The sequence below is a fragment of the Kogia breviceps genome, chromosome 4 (genome assembly GCF_026419965.1).
Source record: "Kogia breviceps isolate mKogBre1 chromosome 4, mKogBre1 haplotype 1, whole genome shotgun sequence".
NCBI lineage: Eukaryota > Metazoa > Chordata > Mammalia > Artiodactyla > Physeteridae > Kogia > Kogia breviceps.
Window position 1 is genome coordinate 109,980,161 of NC_081313.1, and position 23,986 is coordinate 110,004,146.

At 50.4% G+C, this 23,986-nt stretch overlaps 1 protein-coding gene across 5 annotated transcripts; it reads right to left on the reverse strand.

The window, feature by feature from the left end:
* Positions 1 to 481: 481 nt before the first annotated feature.
* IRF1 (interferon regulatory factor 1) lies at positions 482 to 7,634 on the reverse strand. Of its 5 annotated transcripts, none has more exons than XR_010840225.1 (10): positions 7,336 to 7,601; positions 6,203 to 6,294; positions 4,839 to 4,938; positions 3,904 to 4,080; positions 3,737 to 3,786; positions 3,503 to 3,635; positions 3,081 to 3,310; positions 2,796 to 2,845; positions 1,807 to 1,942; positions 482 to 1,477 (listed from the first exon to the last, which is right to left on the reverse strand). XR_010840225.1 is itself a non-coding variant. In XM_059063374.2 (10 exons), exons 2-10 carry the CDS (start codon positions 6,287 to 6,289, stop codon positions 1,365 to 1,367), a joined length of 969 nt encoding a protein of 322 aa, XP_058919357.1. In that variant the 5' UTR covers positions 6,290 to 6,294; positions 7,336 to 7,634; the 3' UTR covers positions 482 to 1,364. The 5 variants fall into 5 exon arrangements, 4 of the variants coding, with proteins under 4 accessions (XP_058919357.1, XP_058919358.1, XP_066887688.1 ...); XM_059063374.2 differs by having other exon boundaries at positions 3,188 to 3,310; positions 7,336 to 7,634; XM_059063375.2 differs by lacking the exon at positions 6,203 to 6,294 and having other exon boundaries at positions 3,188 to 3,310; positions 7,336 to 7,612.
* Positions 7,635 to 23,986: the final 16,352 nt, after the last annotated feature.

The following is a 23,986-nucleotide window of genomic DNA, read 5'->3' on the forward strand; positions in this document are numbered from 1 at the left end:
TCACTGCAGCAAATGGACAGTAAGTACTGCTTGGCGCCACGGCAGGCCGCGGGAACCTTTTGGGGGCTTGTGTCTGTTCTGATTGCCAGTGACCATGCTGTGCCAACTGTTAACTTTTTGGAGCAGCACTGGAGTACACTTGCATTTGAATTTAGCAGGACATTCGAGTCTATGGCACATTCCTCAGAAGAACTCAAAACCTAACACTCCTCAGGCCCCAGGAGCCCAAGTTCAACTCATAGCTCTGGCTATAAAGCCATGGGCAAGTGACTATATTTACATGAGCATATCCCTGTGCCATGACTGTCCCTTCTCCTGCCACCTTCTCCATGAACATATTTGAAAGGATTTCACAATAGGTGCACATCACCCCTCACCCCAAAGGCAAGCTCAGAAAGGATGCCAACAATGAGTCCATCAGAATGTGTCTACAAAAAGTAAAATCATCTATAATTTATGTCTAAGTAAAAGGCCACACCACTTATAAACAATTAACATTTTATAAAAAGACAAATGTACATATTTACACGCATGTACATGTGTGGTCACACATGACTTAGTGGTCAGATGATGTTTCAATTTTAAAAGTCACACTCACACTTGCCTCCCTGGGCCTGCTGGGGACTGCTGGGGCCTGCCTGAGGGGGCCTGCCTGAGCGGGCAGGTGGGTGCAGAGCAAAGCACAGTATAAATAAATGCAAAGGCCAAGAGCTTGGGGGAAACGTTAGTGTACACCTCTGATCAGAAATGTGGCAAGGTCCACAAGAAAAAGTGCCAGGTTTTTTCACAAGCCCCTCAGCCTAAGCAGGGAGCAGGGCAGAGCTCCTCTGAGGCAGAGGGGGCACTGTCCCCACAGGACCCCATTCTTCCTTCACATTTAACTGGCTTTGGAACAGTCCCCAGGGCTCAGCTAGGAAGGGAGGTGGTTCTTTGGGAACAGGATTCACTTAGTGCAATTGTCTCTTAGTGCAGAGCCAGCCCTGGAGTTGGTGTTGTGCTTTCTGAGGTCACTGGTCCATTCCCTTGGGCCAGCTCAGTGACAGCAAGACCCTCTCCAGGCAGCTGGGCTCAGAGGGAAAAGCTGGAGGCTGACTCCTGTCTGACACCTCCACCTGACACACCAGTCTCAGAACGCCATCTTCCCAGGAGGCAGGGCCAGCTTTACCCCACAAGATAAGCCCAGACCCTGGCCTACCGGACCCCCAGAGGCCACTGTCCCAAGGAGGAAAGCCCCATCCCTGGTCAGCAGTGGGGTTACACTTTGTCGTATCAAGGGGCCATAGGATTCCTGCTTCTCTGCACCACAGCCACCATGATGCCAGGTCCTGCTTGCCTAGAGAAGTAAAAGGGGGCCAGGGGCCCACCTATGGTGCACAAGGAATGGCCTGGATGGAGGGCAGCCTGACTGGGGGCAGCAGGCTGTCCAGCCAGCTGGTGTCCATGTTCTTCAGATCTGAAGATATCAGCCCAATATACCCTAGAAGATGTGAAGAAGGTTGTGTGAGGATTGGGGGTGGGGAGGCAGATGTGTTCTCCCCCCACCCTCCAGCCCTATCCATGAAGGCCACAGACACAGCAGCCTCTGCTGTCCACCCCATGGCAGCCTCAATCTTAGGCAAACCTGAGGGCAGGAGGAGCAACCAATTTGCAAGCTGGAAGGAGCAACCAATTTGCAAGCTGTCTGTACCCAGATGAATTTAACAAGGATACCTTACCCCTGCTGCTGTCTGGCCCTGCCCCCAAGCCTTCCCCACCCGCTACTTGGTTTTCCCTTTGAGAAACCATATGGATCCAGGGTCTTCTTACCCCCAGGGCTGTCAACTTCTGGCTCCTCCTTGCAGCTGAAGTCTCCATAGACAGAGGTGGGCTGGGCCCCAGGTTCATTAAGCAGGTACCCCTTCCCATCCACGCTTGTCTGCTGCCACCCTGACTGCTCCAAGAGCTGGGGACAGATAAATAAGAAGCCATCGGCTCACTTCCAGTACAGACTCACCCTCTGGTCTGCCTTCAATGAGCCAACGCTTCCCAGCCAGGATCACATCCTTGGCCATTTTCACATTCTCAAATGGATATAGACGTGGAGTGCAGTTAGGATAGGGGCCTGGGAGGTGAGGGTCTGCCCTGGGCCGACACTCCCACATCTACCTTCTGGCATAGAATCTCCAAGACTTCCCTCTCAACTGGGTAAGGACATACCAACTGGGAGGGTGGCTTAAAGCAATGGTTCACATATTAAGTCAAGAAAAGATGCCTAGAAATTTCAGGTAGAGATTAGGAACTATGCCCATGTCTCCATTTTCTGTGCTGATGGAACAGAGCCTGGGTACACCTACTACAAAAACTTTTTTACATTTATTTTAAAAACGGAAGCAGAAAAAAACCTGGAGAATAATTTGCTTAAAAAAAAAAAGCCATCATATTACAGATCCCAAAGGCTGATTACTGAAACCTGATGTGCATTTCCCAAACTAACAGGACTGGGGCATGTTGGGGCGGAGGACACGGGCCAGGGACCCGGCACTGATGTTGGCTGACTCAGAGCTATCTGAGGCCCTAGGACAGCATGTCAGAAACCCAGCCTCCCTCCTGCCCCCACTTCCACAGTGTCTTTCCCACCAGCCAAAGAGGTCAGTGGTCCCCAGCCACATGGATGTGACACTTGTAGGACCATGCAAGCAGACAGGTCACAGCAGCAACTGCCTACCCTCCAACGTGGAAGCTCTCACTGGTTCTCTCCCCTCACTGAGAAGTAGCCACCTCAAAAGAGCACTGAAGAAGGAAGGAAGGGGCTTTACCTTCATGATGTCCTCGGTTAATTTCCCTTCCTCGTCCTCATCTGTTGCAGCTGTGGATGGGGAACAGCAGAGAGGTTGGCTGAGGTCAGTCAGCCAGGCTCAGCCTGCAGCGCCAGCCCCACCAAGTCCCCCTACCCCTTCACACATGTGCACACACATGCTGGCCTCCCAGTGGATATCTGCCTTGCATGAAGATTCCAGAACAGAACACTATCCTTCTGACTCAGCCTCTTGAACCCTGAAGCCACACCTCTTCCCCCCTCTTCCCTCTTCTCTCCAGCCCACCAGTCAGCTCAGTGCCGGGTGGAGTTCTGAGCATCTTTTCTCCCTCAGGAAACCCCTCTTTGGATCCCAACGGTCAGGCAGGCAGGCCAGGCCCCGGAGACACGAACCTTCAGAGGTGGAGGGCATGGGCGACACCTGAAAGTTGTACAGGTCACTGGTGCTGTCTGGCACAATTTCCACTGGAATGCGCCAGTCGGGGAGGGTGCTACTGACGGCACACGGCGACAGTGCTTCAGGACAGCAGAAACTGAGGGTCAGAGCTGTGTGCTTTCTTAGTTTGCCAGGACACCCAACCCAGCATCCCCCCCACTCGCAGCCTGCTCCAACAGGTCACCATCTACAAGCACGGTGCCCCCTAGACCCAAGAGAAAGAGCCATCCCACCAACCTATGTGGTCCCCTGCCAGACCCGGCCCATCTTACCTGGAGTAAGGGCTCGTTCAACGTCCAAGTCCTGCCCCATGTAGCCCTGAGTTGTGTAGCTGCTGTGGTCATCAGGCAGGGTGGAGCTGCTGAGTCCATCAGAGAAGGTATCAGGGCTGGATTCCCCACATGACTGTAGGAGAAAGAAGCTTAGGCCCAGGCTTGCTGGGGCACTCCTACTGCCCACCTTGACTCTCAGGTGACCAAAGGCTAGCTGCTTAGGATCATACTCACCTTTTTCTTGGCCTTGCTCTTAGCATCTCGGCTGGACTTGGACTTTCTCTCTGTGGGGCAGATACACTGTCAACCTTGGTACAGGCAAGCATGCCAGCCCCAGCTGACTTCCTTCCTCCTCCCCTTTCTCCCTGAGGGCTTTCCCAGGACCCAGAGCCCTTGGATACCTTTCCTCTGGTTCTTGGTGAGGGGTGGGAGCATCCGGTACACCCGCACAGCTGAACTGCCCTTGTTCCTGCTCTGGTCCTTCACCTCCTCGATATCTGGCAGGGAGTTCATGGCACAGCGAAAGTTGGCCTTCCATGTCTTGGGATCCGGCTCCTTTTCCCCTGCTTTGTATCGGCCTAGTGGGCAGGAAAGTGAAGAGGATCATCAGGACTATAGGTGGGGATCCTCAGCTGTGCCCTGGCTTGGAAGGAGAAAGACAAGAGTACCCCTGAGCTCTCATGCTGCCAGAGATCCACAGTGGTCAAACCAGCAGGTATTCCTGGGTGACACTTGTGCAGGCTCTGGGCTTCTCCAATGCCCAGACTTGGCTCAAATACATCCAGCAAGCCTCAGCAAAGGGTCTAGCCAGAAGCACTAGACAGCCCAAGCCCCAAAGTGCTATCTTTGTCACAGATCATGCCCAGTCTCCCTTTGGCTGTCAGCAGCCAGACGGCAGGGACTGGGGCTTATTTGATAGTTCCAAACATGGGAATGGACACAGAGTAGGCATCAAAGAATATTTACTGATAGGTGGGCTGACTGGTCCGAGATGGGCCTTGGACCCAGGACTATTGGTCAGCATCAAGAAAAAGGAAGGCCTAGATCTCTTTCAGTGTCCGTGCTCACAACTGCTTTTGCCAGGGAGAACTTTAATCTAGCCACATACTCCATGAAGCCACACTTTCTAAGATTTTGGCTTCATAAATTCCTTTGTGAACATGTTGAAATGATGAACCCTCTCCCCCAAAACACAGGTCTGCTCCCTGCCCACCCCTGAATTCTGTACAACATCTCAGGGAGCTCAGAGACCCCAGTGAAGAGCCTCTGTGTTAAGAGAAGTACCTACTCTTATCTCCTCCCTGCCCCTCTTAAAGCTGGAGTCCAGGGCACACACCTGTGTGAATGGCCCAGCTCCGAAACAGACAGGCATCCTTGTTGATGTCCCAGCCATGCTTGGCAGCGTGCTTCCATGGGATCTGGAAGATCATCTTCTCCTATACAGCACACAAGCACACACACGTGTAAGACCGTGTCAGCTCAAAGACCACAGGCTTTTGGCCTGAATCTGCCCAGCCCCCCAGATCTGGGAAAAGGCTGACTTCCCCTTTTCACCCTGACATCTGGCTTGGGTTGAACCATCCTGAGAATGGCTTAAACAGGCTACTCCATCACTAGATCTTTCAGAAGGGGCTCTGGGTTCTGATGAGCTAGGGCATCATCAGCTCAGCAAAGACCTTCTGCCTATTACAGATGTGCTAGGACCCATACAGAGTACCCTGGGATGCTTCTCTCAGACTTGTCAGCACCAACATGGAAGTGAGAAGTCAGTTCATTAGATGGGGCTGCTCAGGACAACTGTGACCACTGGCTCCTACACAGGGGGTCCTGGCCATATACCTGTGGGAGCCCAGGGCCAGACTTGGATGATGACTACCTGTGTGACCATGGCATTGTCACTATACCTCTTTGTCCCTCACTGTTTTCTCTTCCTTGAAATGAAAAAAATACAGTAACAAATATAAAAGCTACGGTCTCACTGTTATCATTACTGGTGGTTAACAGTATGGATTTTTGAGTCAGACTGCTCAGGTTCAAATCTTGACTTTATCACTTTTTGTGTGATCTCATCATCTACTTCTCAGTGCCTCAGTTTCCTTATCTGAAAATGGAGATATTAATAGAATCTACCTCACAGGGCTATGTTGAGGATTAAATGACACAATGTAAGTAACATAACATGGTGCCATGCTCGCTCATAGTAAGTGTACAGTAAGCATTAATTGTTATTATGAATACTATTATTACTGCTAAGTCTGCAGGGTCTATGTTGTCCTTTGTGCACCAGCAAGAGGCCTCTTGGGTCTGGACAACTGGTGCAAGGTTAATTCTTGGGTTGCCTGCTGAGCCAGTCACCTTCCTGCCAGCAGTGCCCACTTTTCTGCCTGACTGGAGCCCTCTAGAATGTTGTGTGTGCTTGTAGAGGTCTCCCTCAGGAGAGACCAGAACTTTGGCCCTGCAGATGCTGGGAGAATCTTGCTGCTGGAAAACTGTCAGTGCCTTCAGGTGGATGCCCAGGGAGGCAGGCAGAAGTCAGCCAGTGGGGCCCTGGCTGGGTCTTGTACACTCCCTGCAGGATCCACTAGGAAATACATCTGTCTGCTCCCTATCACTTCCCTTTTTGAGCTGCATCTGAAGCTTTGGTCCCCTAAAGAACATGGGTTAAAATAGTGGCAGAAAAACCCAAAGAGTAACACTCACTTTATTAATCCAGATCAGCCCTGGGATTTGGTTGGAATTAATCTGCATCTCTAGCCAGGGTCTCATGCGCATCCGAGTGATGGGCATGTTGGCTGTAAAGAGAAGACAGAAGGCTCCTGTTTGGAGTCTGTTGAGCAGCCCCTGGGCACTACCCTGCCCCACCCAAGGTCATTCAATTACCCTCCCCTGCCCTCATCCAGATACCAAGTACTACAATCATGGGGAAGGGGGCTTTCTCTGGAATAAAACCGCCCTCCAAATCTTTTCACCATCTTGAGCAAAATGCTTCTTCCCTCACCCCCTCCTAGACAGTCTTGGGAGGAGACAGGCATGCATGTGTTAGTTTCAAGATATATATGCAGGAAAAGAGACAAAACAGAGATATCTAAATACCAGAACTTTTCTCCCAAAATCCAAATCCTTTGGTAAGCAAGGGGCTTCTTTTGCTTGATGCCAAAAAATTTTCCTGCTTGAGTTGTTGCCACTAGATGTGCACCTTCCCTAATGGACAAGCAGTCACCCTACATCCTGGACACCCCCCCCCCCAAATCTATTCTACGCCTCCCTGACAGTCACAGTGTAGAGGCCCGGACGCCAACCCTTCCGTCCTGGTTCCCCTCCTCGGACGAAGTGGCCCAAGGAACACCTGTGGCGCCTCTTCCCGCGGTCCCGGGAGGTCCTCCAACCATCCAGGGCAGCAGGCCCCAGGCCCCGCCCCCTGCATAGACAGCCTGAAACCTGGGGCCTGGGCGCGAGCTGGGACCGCCGAAAGCCGGCGCCGGGAGCAAAGGGCGCCCACGCGCCGACATACACTCGAGTCCCCCGCACGGCTCGTGGATGCGCGCAACCAACACACAGGGCCACCCAGAGGCCGCCAGCGGCTTCGCGCACACAGAGGGGCGGCAGCGGCCGGGGTCGGGCAACCGCGGCCGGGTGGGCGGTCCACGCCGCGGCCCGCCCTCCCCGCGCAGCTGCTTGCCGCTCCTCCAGCGCCTTCCCGAGTCCAAGCGGGGGCCCAGGCCACGCCGCGAGCCCGCCACTCTCCCGGCTGGGGTTTTCGTCCCCCACTTCCTGGTGCCCCGCACGCTTTTGTTCGACGCCACCGGTGCCCCTTGCGGCGAAGGCGGGCTCACCTCGGCTTCAAGCGCTTTTCAGCGGCGGCGCCCAAGGGTCCCGGCTCGGCGAGGGCTGCTAAGCGGGCGCGGGGAGCGCGATTCTTGATGGGAACGGTGAAAAGGCAGAGGTTGCCTGGGTCGCTGAGCCGCTGGGCACGGCTGGCCTCGGCTTGGCTCGGCTCCCGCTGGCCTCTGCTCCGCCCGGCTTGGGCGCACGTCCTGCCTCGACGAAGGAGTGGCGCGCTCTGCCGGGGTAGCGCCGCCGGCGAGAAATCTAAACACTTAGCGGGATTCCCCCAGCCCAGGCCGGGCCCCGCCTCCTAAAGAGCCGCGAGGGCGCCCATTGGCCAGCGCCGCCTCATCATTTCGGGGAAATCAGGCTGTTGTAGAGCTAGAGGCGAAGGGGAAGTACAGGGCGGCTGTCCCTCCCCACCCCCTCCGGCCTGGCGCCGCCGCCCCGGGGCGAACGCGGGCCCGCCCCGCCGGCTCCCACTCCACCCCCATACCAGCTCGCCCAGGAGAAAGCTGTCCTGGAAAGTCAAACTCCCCCGGCCCATAGTTACTCCCCTCACTCCGCACTCCCCCAGCCTGCTAGCTCGTCTGTCCATCTCCTTGCCCTCCTTTCCCGGGGTTGGGGACATCCATCTCCCCAGCCCCGGTGAGGGGGTCATCCGGGCAGCTGCGCCTTCTTCAGAGTGGACGCCAGGACTGAATCCCCGTAAAACCTACCTGCTTCCTCAAGCCCGTTAATGGGGTGTCAAGAAGGGAGGGTTTTGGCTCTCAAACTGCCCCCTTTTTGAGTGATGACCCACCTCCAGGTCATTCACCTTCCCTGGAGAAGTAAAGGAAAGCCTGCCCTGCTTGGGGCTGCCAAGACGAGAGGAAATCCTAGCTTGGCCGCTGCTGGCGCAGCCTGCCAATGGACTAGGGACCTCAGTTTCCTCAACTACAAAATAACGATAGCCCTACCTTGCTGGTTTGCAGTGACAGAGAGATGATGTCTGTAAAGCATCATGCCCTACTTGGGCAGCAGATGATGCATGGTTTGTGAGGTCCCTGCCCAGAGTCTAATAGTGACCAGGGAGAGACCTCTTCTGCTTCTCCTCCTCCTTCTACACCCTTGGGACTGCCCCACAAAGGGAGAAGGGTTTCAGAGAAGCCAGGACTGCTGAGTTGAGGTGGGTGTGGGCTAACCTTGGCTCCTCCTAGCACTCCTGCCTTAGGCCACGTCTACAGTCTCATGTGGCCCTTGCATGGGAGCCCCTCGGTGGCAGCATAAGTGTCATCTCTGGGCCCCATAGGGGAATTGCTTAGGTCTGACCAAGGCCTTGGGTCTAGCCAAAGGATTGGGGAGCCCAGGTCCCAGGCCCCTTGGGAATGGAAGCTATTTAACTCTTGGGCTTACAACTAGACCTTGACCTACTTGTACTCCTAGACGCTGGGCTGAGTGTTCATTTTTCTATCTAGAACTCTGGCACAGCAGGCTTCTTCCTTCAACCCCATCAAGCTGCTGATTCAGAGGTAAATCATTCTTCTAGGCTAGGTTGGTTGTGTCACTCCTGTCACCCCAGCTCTCCCTCCATAGTGGCACCCAGTTGCAGTGTTGCAGGCTATAAACAGACACATTGATACAGCATTCCATCTGTCAGTCACATTAGCGCTTCCTTCCCACAGAGGAAGTGGATGGGTCAATCCAATAATGGTGCACCAGATTCTGATGCTGTGACCAAGACCAAGCTTAGTTCCCAGGAAACCAACAGGAATGGGTCAGAGCTGTCTCCCAGATACTGATGGGTGCAGGAGCCAGGAGAGGCAGAAAGGCAGGAAAATTGTGAGGAATGAGTCTAGCTGGGTGTTAAGCAAAATGGAAGGTGCTGAGGCCCTGGAAGGGGGGAGAAGGGTTGGGGTGCTTTAAGTGACAGAAGGGAGTGGGAATGCATTACAGAAACCAAGACCTTCTGAGCAAGAAGAGCAGTAAACAAGTGGCTCCTGAGTTGCGAAGTCTGTTCTCTGTGCAGCAAATGGGTACTTGTCCTACCCCCTAAGAACCTGACATAGCCACTGGAGAATTCAGAGTGAGATTAGGGAAATGAAGTTTGCATTTCATGTGGTCTCAGGAATTGACCCTGTGAAGGCAACAGGAGAGTGTAAAAAGTGCTTTAAAACAAGAACTTTATTTTAATTCATAATCATCTGTATATATCTATAATGAGCATCTTTCTGTGTCATGAAATGTACTTCTGCAATATCATTTGTAATAGATACATATTATTCTATCATAAGGATAAATAAAAATTTACCCAATTAATCCCCTATTGTAGGACATTTAGGTTATTTCCATTTTTTCATAATACAAACAGCACTGTGTAGCTAAATCTTTGCGCACATCATAATTTTTTGCTAGGGAGAAATTCCCCAGTGTTAGTATTTACCAGTGAAATTGTCATTTGCATTTTTGAAGTGTTCTTTGCTTTTTTTTTTTTTACTTTTAACTTTAGGGATTCTTATGTAATCTTGAAGTCTATAAGAATCTGCTTATGATGATTGTGGGTGCTACACTCCAAATCAGTGAAATAAAGCTAACCCCTGTTTAAGTATCTCAAATTTTTATTGTAACTGTTCTTGATGAATCCCATTCAAAGATGTATCACACATTCCTTGGGAAGCTGGACAGAATATATATTGTGCTTTTCAGGTTTCTCTTAGTAATTCAGGGCTGGCCCTTTCCCCTCTCTGACTCAAAATACTCATCTTCTGTAGTTCCAGCCATCCCCTCTGGGCAGGTGACCTCCAAATCCAAGCTCTGGCTGCCTTCTGGGTGCTCCCTTACAACCTTATCCACAGATTCACACACAGCAAGCAGAACTTTTGACCTCCCCCTTCCACACTGCCCCAGAAGCTTTCTCTCTTCCTAATTCCAGCTCCCTCTCTGGAGAAGTCTTTGCCATCCTCCTCCCCTCTTTGCCTCACCTGGTCCTCTGGTCTTCCTTGCCTCAATCAAATCCTGCTTTCACATTTCAGGTTCAGACTATTGTTGCCACAGCCTCCCCTTGAGACTCCCTCCCTGTCAGGCCTGCCCTGCCAGGCACCTCTGCACTAGGATTATCTCCCTAACTTTGATGACCTCCCTAGCATTCAGGTCCACACAGGAGCCTTGTGGTTCCCTCAGACTCATTAGCCCCACATTCAATTCTCTGCTAACTCTGGTCCCAAGGGTCCCATTCCAACCTTCTTTCCCACAACTCCCTTACCCTTGGCAGTAACTACAGGGCGGTGGAAAGAGAGTCTAGGAGTCTCATGTGGTGGAAAGAGAACACGGGATTTGAGTCTGAAAGCTGTGTTCTTGTGCTTTGCCATTTGCTGTGTGACCTTAGGCAGGTTACTGTCCCTCTCTGGGTCTCAGTTTTCTCTTCTGTAAAATAGAGGTACTCTCTGCACATCTGTCCTAACTGTTACAAAGATGAAATTAGATAGACTATCAAACTCCTTTCTAAACTGTAAAATGTTAGTCAAAGGACATGTGTTCACAGTAAAGCATGAACCTTTCACTGTATTTCCATTCTCTGAACACACTGTGTTTTTCCCATCTTTGCTTCTTCCATTTGCTCCTCATCCCTGACTTCCTAGGATACTTAGCAACACTCATCTCACCTGCCATTCCCCCTTGCTCTCTCAGTCTTAGTTCTCCCCCTCCCATTCCCCCCCCCCCGCCCTGCCGCACTTCAATTTCAGTCTCAGTTTTAAGGCCCAGAGCAAATGCCTGATCTTCTATGAAGCACCTCCAAAGCAGCCAACCAGAAATCCTTCCCCTCCTCAAAACCCCCTAGCCCTTAACTTTCATGTTTTCTTTTCTCCATATATCACCTTCTGGGTGGTGACCTTCTGGGGAACAAAGTCTGCTGGTTTTTTTGGCCAGGCCACACAGCATATGGGATCTTAGTTCCTTGACCAGGGATCGAACCGTGCCCCTTGCAGTGGAAGTGCAGAGTCTTAACCACTGGACCACCAGGGAAGTCCCAAAGTGCATTTTTCTGCAAGAGACCTGAGAGGGTTTCTTATACTGCAGCTGGAGTTAGCTGGGGGTTAGCTCTGGAGCAGGGCCTCACTCAAAGGATACCTCCCATCTATACTATCACTCAATGAGGGTAAATTTACTGCAATTTATCTGTATTAGGCTCTGGGGTTTTCTGGGTTGGCAGAAGAGGCTGACTGGCTGGCAAGACCTCCTTTGAGATGACTTCTGCAATCAGGCTGCTGGGGGCAAGATCACCTCTATGGAAACCTTCCTCGGTGCACCAAATTATTCAGCAGGCGTTCCACCTCCCAGGTCCAGAGGGAGGGCTCTCTTCGATGCTAAAAGTCCCTCCCAGCCATCTTCTATTTTCACAGCAACCTGGAAGGCAGGCAGTCCTGAACTATCAAGTGCAGAACACAAAGTCAGGCATAAAATAATCTGAAAGCAACAAAAGCTTGAAGATAGAATCTAGGCGTCATCACCCTGGCTGAAAGGAGCTTAATTATAGATAAAGAAAGTCATTTCTTAATTCATTCAACAAATATGAATGGCATTCCTGTTCTGGGTCAACTACAGGTTTGGCCCTGGGGATGTGCTGGGGCACGAGGCTAGCCCCTCCCCTCTCGCAGCTCCGGCAAAAATGGTGTATGACACAGCAGAATAAACGTTGTGCTGTTATAAGAATCCTAAACGCAGAGTGGGAGGCTGCAGCTGGCTGGAAAAGCACTAGGGGTCCTGTGATGTAAGAGTGGGCCGAGAATTGCTCCAGCGCTCTGGGCTGTTCGGAACCCCGGAGGGGGAGCGGGGTGTCAGTGTGGGCTGCCGCTGATGCCCTGTGCAGTTTCATTTCTTATAAACACTGCGTTGGGAGGAAAGAGGCCTCGGCCCTCCATCCGCCCCAAGGGGCCCCGAGGCGGGAGTGAGGCTCTGTGGCCAGGCCCGGCGGCCGTGACCCGGAGTAGGGCTGGATGGGAGCAGCACCCTCCTCCCCCACGCAAATGGGTCTTGCACCACGGCCAGCGTCCCAGGCAGGCTTCTTGGCCTTTATGGGGGCAGCAGCACCCCTACTTCAACCTGGGTAATCGAGTCCCGATCTGGAGCCCTTCACTGCCAGGTGACCCACGCTCGCGCTGACCGGGCTTGAGATGGGTGTGTTTGGAGGAGAGGGGCCCAAGCCCTTCCGGCCAACTTCCACATTCCTGCTCGGCCCCGGCTGGGGGTGAATTGGGGTGAGCAGCCGGCTCCGGACTGGCCGGCTTCCTGGAAAGGGAGGGAGGGAAGGAGGGAGAAAGCAAAGCCTCCAGTCCTGCGGCCCGGGTGGCTGCCTGGGACCGCCCCTCCCCCTCCCCAGCTGGCTGCCCCGCCCGTGCCAGGCGGCTCACCTGCCGGCAGCCTGCTGGGCCACTTCCTCCTCCTTCTCTGCCCAGCCTCTGGCTGCGGGCCACAGGTTTGCAGCCAGCTCTACAGCTACATACTTTGTGACCTCGGGCAAGTTGCTAAACTTCGCTGTGCCCGCCCTCCCAAGATGAAGCTAGCCACACTCGGGGTGCAGAGCTCTTTGTAAATGCCCCTCCGCCCCTTCCCTGGTTTGGCGGACACACAGTAGGCGCACAGAAATGGCGCCCACCTCTAAGTTGCTGCAAGGGAGGCCGCATTGCGTCCCCTCCCTCGCTGGGCACTCCGCCATCCGATGCAGCCAGAGCGATCGGGTTAGACTTGCAGCTTTCCTGTGGGAGGCGCGAGTGGTGCTGGGCCGCTGGGGACGGTGCCCGCGGGGGGTGGGCGCCGAGCCGAGCCCAGGCACTCAGAGGGCTCCCCACCTCCGCCTCGGCCCTGCCGGTGGGGGAAGGGCCGCTCCGGCCGCCCAGTTCGGATCCGGCCCCTCACGCAGGCCCCAGCTCCCAGTCCCCCAGCCCCCAGCCGGCGGTGGGGCGGGGCCTGGGTTTCGCTTTCTTGCAAACGCCGAGGCGACAGGGAAATCAAGGAGTTTCCGGGAACCAAGCCGGGAGCACAGAGGTTCGCAGGCTGCGGATGGGGGAGGAGGAGGGGGACGGGCGGGCGTCCAGTGTCGCGGGTCCGTGGCCCTCTGGAAGTTCCAGCGGGAGCGGGGGAAAACCGGCCTCGGAAAAGCCCCACCTGAATGCACCTGCCCCCAGCCCCCTCCTGGGTGGCGTTCCTTCAGAAGGGGGCGTGGTGGGGTGTGGATGAGGGAGCTAAACTTGAATGGGAGGAGGGCACTGTGGGCAGGCAAGAAGTGTCTGAGGAATGTGGAGGCCCCCCTCCAATGGCTGAGGTCCCCAATTGTACCACTCGCTGTCGCGGTCACATCCTGATTTATTGACTTCATAGCTCTTACCATTGCTGAACTTATCCTTTTTGTGTATTTTACTTGTTGGAGGATTCCTCCTACCTGTCTTGGAGCCCCTTGAGGTGCAGGCCTGTCTGCCTAGTCCAGTCTGGTGGGTCCTTGGGCCTCGAATGGGGCTAACACAAGGAGGGTCTCAGTGAGTGCTTATTGAATGAATGAAGAAATGGAGTGATTTAGACGTATTTAGGGTGGGCCTTGTGGCCTTCTGACCTGCTCCCAGGGGACGTCTGGGCCCATCTTTTCTTGGCCCCTAGCCCAGTCAGGTCATGCTGATGCCCCCAGCCGAAGGAGGCCCCCCTCTGTAAGAGAAGCCTTAGCCTCTTTGGGAAGGAGTCCCCTGTGGCTCCCTGAGAACTGCCCTCCAGATGGGGTGGTTGGGCAGTGAGCAGACTGGCGTCATCACAGAGGAATGCTGGCTGTGGGGTCGGCCACTTCCTTCCCTCCCCAGGGCTTGCAGCTCAGGCCAGGGATGATTGTGGGTTGGGCCTGGATCTGAGCCAGGGAGGCTGGGAGTTTGGGATGGTGAGGCAGAGTCCAGCACCCTACCCTCCCTGACCTCTTCAGACCAAAGTAATAGCTGCTGTCAAGGTGGGCAGTGCTGCCTGCAAGCCCATATTTCCCAAATTCTTGTTTTTGAGCTCCTACGTAGGGATCTCCTTACTTACAGCCTGGAGAACATGGCTGTTGGAAAGAAACATCAAATAAGTAGAGCTCCCTTCAGTCCAGAGGAGCTGAGGGTAGGGCAGCTAGCAGTGGTGGCCACTCTGGAGGCAGACAGTTATCCAGTGGAGGGGCAGACAGACCCTTAAGCATTCCTTGTCCAGTCCAGCATTGATTTCCTCTGGTCCAGGCTCAGGATCAGGGAGGTTGGCCTGGGAGAAGGCCAGGGAAACTCCAAATGCTGCAAGAGTGGAGCGTGTGCTATGAGCACAGCCCCTGGTGACCCTGGTGACTCAGCCTGGGAATCCCGACTCCAGGGGCTGCCCTGGAAATAAGGCTTAAGACAGTGAGGGGGTGCCCCTAAGGGGTCCAGGGACCATGGCAGCACTTTAGTGAGGTCCCAGACCAAATAGGGTCTTGTCCTCTCCTTCTCCTGGTCTTGTCTGGACCCACTGGTGCTGTTCCTCTGCCTAGTCCAAATAATATCTTTGAGGCAGAAAACCCAACTCTGATCCTAGCCCATAAATTGGACTTGGTGGAGGACCTTATCTTCAGAGTATCTGTGTTGGGCTCCATTTGAGGTCACATTTTAGAAACAGTAGATGTAGCTTAAGCTAGAAAGTATCAACAGGAATATGTCTTTGTAGCTTGGACTCAGCAAGTGCTGAGTTATAGGAACATTCATAGAAGGAAAGCAGGGCAAGAGGCAAGAGAAGAAGGGGTTGGTCCAGTGGGTGCTGTCCTGTTCACTGCTGTAGCCTCCAGATCCAGCCTTGGCTGAGCACAGCAGGTGCGCTATGAACCAGTGTGGCATGGATGGGGATGGATAGATGGACAATGGTTTCAGATTGTCTCAGCAGCATGCACGTTTTCCCTGAGGTGGTCTTGGCAACAGACAGTTTTCACAGAAACTCATGGATGCCCCCAAAGGAAGGGAGGAAGGGAGGGACATGGCTTCCCTGAGTAGCACTATGGTCATTTCTGTCTGGTTCTATCCTTCCAAGGGGATCTTTGCTTTCTTTCCCATAGCCCTGTTCACATGTGTGTCCTCTCCCTGTCCTGCAGAGAGACTGGGAGTCTAGTGACAAGGGCCAGCCAGCCACCTAACAAGGGGAAGGAGCTGTTAACATCAGCGTCTCTCTTCCTCTCCTGGAAGGTAGGTCCACAAAAGGCCTCAATTTAGATAGAACCTCAGCCAGGTGTGAGAGGTTCCAGTCCTTTCTCTGCATGAGATACTTCCTCAGGAAGTATCTGTCGGATGACGACTGACTGGGAGGAGGGGTGAAAGGTCAGCAGAGACCCACCTGCCTGGCTAGTCCAGAGAGAGCATGACTGTCTGCCCTCCAGCTTGGCAAGTGAGAGACTATAATGAGCATGTCACCATGTCAGGTAGCCAATGTGAAATGCTGCTCTGGGAGTATTTCAGAGGACTGGGTCCATACTGGGGGGCAAAATGGACCAGGGTTTGCTGGGAGAAGGAGCTCAGAGCCAGGAGGCCTCAGGTGACTGGCCACCCCCAGGAAACAAAAGCTAGTCTCCCTTCCTCGAGAACCCTCAAGCACATTGGAGAAGGCTTCCCACAGCCTCATGGGCTGGAGCACACATGCATTACTTTGTTTTTAGTGGAGTGGTAACTCCAGAAGGCTGAAGACTTAGGGGCATCTTATGGTCACAGAATGTTGCTCAGCCCTGTGCCTTTGCCAGCCATGCAGGGGGACTTAGAAGTGAGTAGGCATGGTCCCCACCACTAAGCTGGATGTGAGCTCTCCAAGGACAAGAGATGTGGTTATTACACTCAGAGCCATTTCCCTGGCACCCAGCACACTCCTTGTAAACAGTAGGCACTTAGTAAGTGTACTTGATTACAGAATGACAGATGTATGTCCTACCTGGAGTGTAAGGCAAAGGAGCAGCAATGCTGGGGTGTGGGGACAGGAGCAATTTATCTCAGCCAGTGTTCACAGATGGCCACTCTGAGGAACTGGCATTCAGCAGGGCCTTGAAGGATGATGAGTCAAGCGGGAGAGGGTGTTTAGGATGCAGGAACAGCCCAAGCAAAAGCCTGGAGGCTCAAAAGTACGGGACAGATCCTACACTGTGGTGTGGCCTTGTATGGCTGCTTTAGGAACTAAGGCTGGACCAGCCAACAGGGGCCACACTGTGAAGCTTGAATGCTCCTCAGGAGTATGGACTTGATCCTGGCAGACAGGGCTCTGTGGGGTGAGACCCATGGTTTCTCTCCTTCTGGAGAACCAAGGTCTGTCATCAGATGTTTGTTGAAGTAAACTCTAGGCCAGGCCCTGTGAGGGTAACTGGGAGTCTGACCTGTGCTTTAGAAAACTTTCTGTGGAGGAGGCACACATGCAACTCTGTTCTTGCATGACCATGCGAGTGAGTGCCTCCTTAAATGTTGTGCCATAGGCCCCTGCTTGCGTCGCCCTAGTCTGGTACCCTGCTGCACACTGGATAGGAGGCAGCTCAGGTAGCTCCATGTGACTTAGGGCTCTGGCCATAGGGGATAGAGAGAAGTGGGCCTGGTTGAGAGCAGGATCCGTGGATGGTCAGGATGTGAGATGGGTTGGAGCAAGACCCTTCTCAGTCCTTCCCTAGGTTCCCCATTCTGGGAGAAGTGTAGGGAAACCCCCACTCTGCCTAAGGGGCCTTTGCTTCAGTCTTAGGTTGTGAGTCTGGGGAACTGAAGGCATTGAACTAAAGAGTAGGGCAGGAGGTCAAAACTCACAGTTTGGGCTTCCCTGGTGGCAGAGTGGTTGGGAGTCCGCCTGCCGATGCAGGGGGCGCGGGTTCGTGCCCCGGTCCGGGGGGATCCCGCGTGCCGCGGAGCGGCTGGGCCCGTGAGCCATGGCCGCAGAGCCTGTGTTCCATAGCGGGAGGGGCCACGGCAGTGAGGGGCACGCGTACAGCAAAAAAACCAAAACAAAACAAAACAAAAAACCTCACAGTTTGTCCCAGGAATGCCCAGGTCACTGAGGATCACAGCCAGAACCAGAAACAAAATACCAGCGCTGCTCAGCCCTGCCCTTTGGACACTGTGTGTGTGGGTACAGCAGATAAGGAAGGCCGGATGAGGACACCCCACTGCTGGATGGGGTGTGTCTATCAATTCATCATCCCTCCGCTATCCAGCAGGACCAGAGTCCACCCCCAGGTCCACCTGTTAGGAGATTAGCAGTTCTGCTTCCAAGCCCCAGCGCTCTGAAAGCTCTGACCCTGTGGCAGCAGTGCCCCCTGCTGGATAGCACCCTCCTCGGGGTCTAGGGAAGAGAAAAGGGTGCATGGACAATGCTGGCTCAAAGGGTGGGAGCCGGAATTGAGGATGGACTTTGGCTAAGGTAGATAGGTGAGTGCCACCTGGTAAACAAAGCACCTGCTTCCTGGTCAGTAAACTTTAGCAGACTCCAAGAAAAGGGAGAGATGGGGTTTTCTAAGGTGACTGCTGGGGAAGGCAAGAGAAAGAGGACCCTGTCCTCTCCCTTGGTGTCATGGCCCAAGAAGACCTGCATCCTAGACAGAACACACATCTCCTCAGGTGGGCTCAGGAGCCCCATCAGGTTCTCCCAGAGCAACCCTCCTGGTCCCTAGAGGGATTTGTCCTGGGACTGAGGGCCAAGGGATAGGCTAGTGAGGGGACAGTGCCTTAGGCACACTAAAAAGAGGAAGAGTCATCCCCAGACAGAATTCCTACCTCTACTGTCCAATCCAGGCTGAGAATGGAGACAGGGACATGTCAGAGAACAAGAATCAGAGAGTCCATGAGCAGCTGCCTGGCTTCTCAGATTCAAACCTTATCTGGGCTCATTCCCCTCCTGAGCCCCAGGCCAGTGCCTCGGACACAGGGACAATTTGGTGTGCAATGAGATGCCCAGCGGACAGAGGAGTCAGAGGACCCCACATGTGCCACCTCAGTCCCCCTGTCTCTGAGCCAGAAAGTCCACAAACAGGGCCACACCCTGGGCAGCCACTTCCCAGAAGTTTCTGCCACTAAAAAAAGGTGGCCTTCCCCGACAAGTCGTGCTCTCCCATAGCCCTGGCACCTGGAGTCCCCACCTCAGATAGGAGGCTTCTGGGAATTTGTTTACATCATGACTCTTGGTTACAGTGAGGCCTCACCTGGCTCCTTGGAGCCCAGGCAGCAGTCTTTACCCCCAGGAAACTTGTTTCCCAGGCCAAGACAGTGTGGGTGTCTGCTGTTCTCTTTGAAACAGGCCCTAGAGAGGGCCTAGTGTTAGGAGAGCAGTTCCTTACTGTGGCCCAGGTGTGACCTTAGCAGCTGTCTTCATGCAGCAGGACAATGTAAGTTCCTCAGAGTACTCAACTGCCAGGTTCTCAGGGAGAGATGAGGCCTATAGGAGGATCCTGGAAGAAAAGAAATGGATGCCGTGTGCTAAAACTGCATACGCACCCTAGGTGCCAGCTCAGCCACCATGCCTGGTGCCACATAGCCCGAGAGAGGGTGAGGGCCCTCGGAGGAGTGAGCTATCACCCGTTCGTGGGACAGCTGGCCCACTGTGCTGAGGATTGTGGGATGGGAAAATCAACTTGCAGACCCCCGGAAGCACAGGAGCACAGTGAACAGTGGATTAGGTCAAAAGGGTCTAATTTCCTTTGACAAGCAAGCCTTATGAAGGCCTTCTGGGCTGTGCCTACGAACTGCACCATTACCTCATGTGCATTCTGTGTGGGCCTAACAGCCCTAGCAACCAAAGTAGGGCTGTCCCTTGGGTGGGAGCCCACACCAGAACCAGGGACATGACAACTCTGTCGCAAAGCTCCCAAAACACTTCTAGAGGAATTGATCTCTCAAGCTTCTCTGCAATTTTTCTCTTGTCCTTTTCCTGCATATGTGTCTTTTCTCTCCCTCTTCTAGCCCAGGGATACTTTTGATCATTGGTGCCATGGGGATGGATTATTTGACAAATTCAGACAGCAAACATTTACTCTCTAGCCAGGTGACAGGCACAGAGGTAGGTGCTATGGGCACAGACATTCAACAAGAGTTTATTGAGCCTGTACTATGTGCCAGGCATGGCTCTAGACACTAGGGATATAGAAATGAATAAGATGAAGTCCCTGCTGTCATGAAACTCATATTCTAGTGAAGGCAGGCGACAAACAACAAGGAGAGTGTCATACTGTGATAACTATTCTGCAGAGAAATAAAATAGCATGATGTCATAGACAGTATGGAAGCAGCAACTTTAGATTTTGTGTTCAGAGAATATCTGTCTAAAGGGATGATATTTTACCTTTCTAAATGACAGAAGGGGCAGCAGTGAGCAAAACAGTGAAGAGCACTCCAGGCAGAGGGAATAGCTAGTGCAAAGGTCTTGGGAAGAGAACAAACTCAGTGTGTTTAAGGAAAAAGATTCTTGTGACTGCAGCATGGCAGCCAAGGGAGAGAATGGTAGAAGATGCGGCCAGTAAGATAGGCAATGATCAGATAATGTGGGGCATTTGGGGCTTGAGCGTATGTCAAGGGAATGGAGAGCCTTTGTATGATGTTATGTATGGAGGTGAAATGATTCAGTGTGCGTTTTTAAATGCTCACTAGCTGCTGTTTTCATATTGGACTGTGGTCTAGTCCAAGTCTTTCTGCAAGTGTGGAAGCAAGAAGACCATGGGGAGGCCAGAGTAGGAGGATGATCCAGGAGAGATGAACCAGGGTGGTTGTGGTATCAGTGGAAAGAACAGGGAGTAGATCCAGGTAGAGTATGGAGGGGAAGCCAAACAGAGCTTAAGAATGGGAGAAAATATTTGCAAATCATATGTCTGATAAATGACTTGTATATAGAATGTATAAAGAATGCTTAAAGCTCAATTATAAGAAGACAACACATTTTTTAATGGCCAGAAGATTTGAATGGCTATTTCACCAAAGATATGCATATGGCAGATAAGCACATGAAAAGATGCTCAACATCAGTAGTCATTAAGGACATGCAAACTGAAACCACAATGAAATACCACTACACATCCACTAAGAAGGCTAAATGAAAAAGATTATACCAAGTATTGGCAATGATATGGAGCAGCTGGAATGCTCCTAAGCTGCTGACAGAATGTAAAATGATACAACTACTTTGGAAAACATTTAGGCATTTTCCTAGAAAGTTAAATATACACCTACCATATAACCTAGGCTTTCCATTCCTAGGTATGTATGCAAAATAAATGAAAGTATGTGTTCATGCAAAGACTTGTACATGAATGTTTATTGCTGCTTAATTTGTAAAAGAAACTGGAAACAACAAAAATGACCATTAATAAGAGAATGGATAAATAGATTGTAGCATATTTATACAGTGGAATACCACTTGGCAGTAAAAGGAATGAACTAGGTAACATAGAGTAAATATCCTCCTCCCTGTCTCCCCAGTGAATGCAACATTAAAACCTAGACAAAATGCATGGAAGACTTTCAAGAGTAAATAATAGCAGGTGAATTGGGGAAGAAAAGCAGAATTTGGAGTACCATTGAACTAGGGGTGAGTTTTGCATTTTCCCTCCAGTATTCCCTGGGCCAGACTGAAAGCATCCTGAAACCTGAAAGTGGGTAACTGAGCCACAGACAGTGAAAACTCTAGGAGAACCCTTCTAGTTCTGGTTTGAAGAATGGGAAAGGAACTCCTAATGCTCAGAGAGAGTGAGGAAATACCCCTTTAGATTTTTTTCTCCATTCTATCATGCCCCAGCCCCCTAACATTCCTGCTGCAGTCTGAGGCTTTCAGGCACCTAAAACTCTGAGGGAGAGAAACCTTTGTTCTGATTGGAGGTGTATCAAGAGATCGGGAAAAATCTAACTGCTCTCCTCTTTCATTTGCTCTCTTTCTCATTCTCCATCCTTCTACCACTTAGCCCTGGATGCAGGAAGTACACAACAAAGCAAAGTAACTGAAACTCCAGGTTTTTGGCTAGAGAACCAAAACGAGGAGCCCCAGAGAACCTAAAAGTACCAAAGAGATTGTGGAGAAGGCAGCACTCAAGAAACTGACTCCATAAAGTTGTTTATGAATTCCTGTGCTCACCCCCAAGATGAGCATGCATGGATTTGATCCTAAGCAGCACACCAAAGACTTGAGAACTAAACTAAAGAATAAACCACCGTCTGTTCTCAGACTGACCACTGGAGGGTGCACATACAGGACAGATCTAAACAGCACTGAAAAGGTTTTGAAAATGGAACTAACATTGAAACCACAATCCACAGTAGGCTGGTCAGAATTTGTGGCCTGAGCCCAATAGAGTCAATTGCCTGCTAAAATATAAATGTCAACATTCTCCATAGTATTCAAACAGGATCCAGAGTCTCATAAAATTCAAATGTCCAGTATTCAAAACAAAATTATTTGGCATACAAAGATCCAGGAAAATCTCAACTTGCATGGTAAAATATGATCAAAAAAGGCCAACAGTGAGATTCTGAAATTAAATGACAAATATTTTAAAGTGCTATAATGAAAATGCTCTAAAAGTTAAAGGTTAACACTCTTGAAATAAATGGAAAGATAGAAAGTCTTAACAAATAAATAAAAGATAGAGAAACTAAAATTTTAGAACTTAAAAATATAAGAGCCAAAATCAAATACTCACTAGATAAGCTCAAGAGCAGAACACAGATGACAGAGGAGTCAGTAAGTAAGTAAACTTGAAGATAGGCCAGTACAAATTATCCAATCTGAGTAACAGTGAGAAAAAGATTTTTTAAAAAAATGAATAGAGCCTCAAAGACAATACCAGAAAGTCTAACATTCATGTCATTGGAGTTCCATAAAGAGAGGAGAAAGAGTGCAGTGGAGACAAAAAATTTGAAGACATAATGACTGAAAACTTCCCAAATTTGGCAAAGGACATAAACCTACAGATTCAAAATCTCAGCAAACCCCAAACAGGATAAACCAAAGAAATTCATGCCCATATGTATCATAATGAAACTGTTGAAAACTGAAGATACATACACACACACACACACACACACACCTGTATGTGTGTATTTTACTATATATTTCATTATATATTACATGTATTTATGTTATGTGAATATATTAAAAGATGTATATATTTTAATATATGTATGTGCATATTTCACTTTATTTATATCTGCCAGAAAAAAAATTTCATTGTGGAAACCAGAAGGAAGTGGATCACATCTTTAAAGTACAAGAGGAAAAGAACTATCAACACAGAATTGGATACAATTCTGTATCCAGTAAAAATACCCTTCAGGAGTGAAGGTGAAATAAAAACATTTTCAGATGAAGGAAATCTAAGAGAATTCCTTGACGGCAGACCTGTTCTAAAATAATTTCCAAAAAAATTTCTTCAGACAGAGAGAAATGATACCAGAAGTTAACTTGGAGTATCAGGAATGAAGAAAGTCCAACAGAATGGTAAAATCTGGGTTAATTTAACATTCTACTCTTTTGCTCTTGAGTTCTTTAAAAAATGTTTTATGATTAAAACAAAAATTATAACATTTTCTGATGGTGTTTTCAATGTATGTATATGTAATATATTAAAACTACAACAGAAGGAGGGGAGAGTAAAGGAAACTACATGATGGTAAGTTTTTACATTCTGTTTAAAATGGTAAAATGTCTATTCTAAGCAGACCTGAAAAGGAAATGTGTATATTGTATTGTAATCCCTAGAGCAATCACTAAAAAAAAGAGAGAGGTAATTACAAACACAACAGATGCATTTAAATGGAATGCTAAAAAAAAATGTTCAAACAATCCAAATATACTCAGGATAAAGTGAAGAGAAAACAGAAAACAATAAAATCCCTAGACATAAATCCAACCATATCAGTAATTACATTAAGTTTAAATGGTCTAGGAGTAATGTCAGCAAAAGTGGAGGAGTAGGGAATTCCAAAAGCCTATCTCTACACAAAAGCATCAGAGAAACTGGCAAAAACTGTCAGAATCAACTTTATTGGAACTCTGGATACTTATCAAAATTTTACAGCAACCAGAGAAACCCTTAATCAAGAAAAACAAAACAAAATGCTGAATCTTGGTAGGAGAAGTTTGTGGTGTTTTAACTTACCCATCCCCCTCTCCCCAGCTTGGTGAGAGCCTTGAAGACAACAGCCTGAATTCCCAATTTAGGTTCTCTGTACCAGAGGGAGCAGAATGGGCCTTGTTCTCAAGGAATTGTGGTTGTTTGTTTTGACCTATCTTTTCAAGCACACATGGAACATTCTCAAGGAAAGATCACATGGTAGGACGTAAAACAAGTCTTAGCAAATTTAAGAAGATTGAAATCATACCAAGTATCTTTTTGATCACAGTGGTATGAAACTAGAAATCAGCAACATGAGGAAAGCTGGAGACTCTACACATTGTGGAAACTAAACAGCTCATTCCTGAACAACCAAAGGGTCAGAGGAGAAATCAAAGAATATCTCAGAACAAATGAAAATAGAAACACAACTTACCAAAACCTATGGGACACTGCAAAAGCAGTTCTGAGAGGGAAGTTTATTGTGATAAATGCTTACATTAAGAAATTAGAAAGATTGTAAATAAAAGCGCAGCTTTTTACCTCAAGGAACTAGAAAAAGAAGAACAAATTAAGCCCAAAGTTAGCAGAAGGAAGGAAATAAC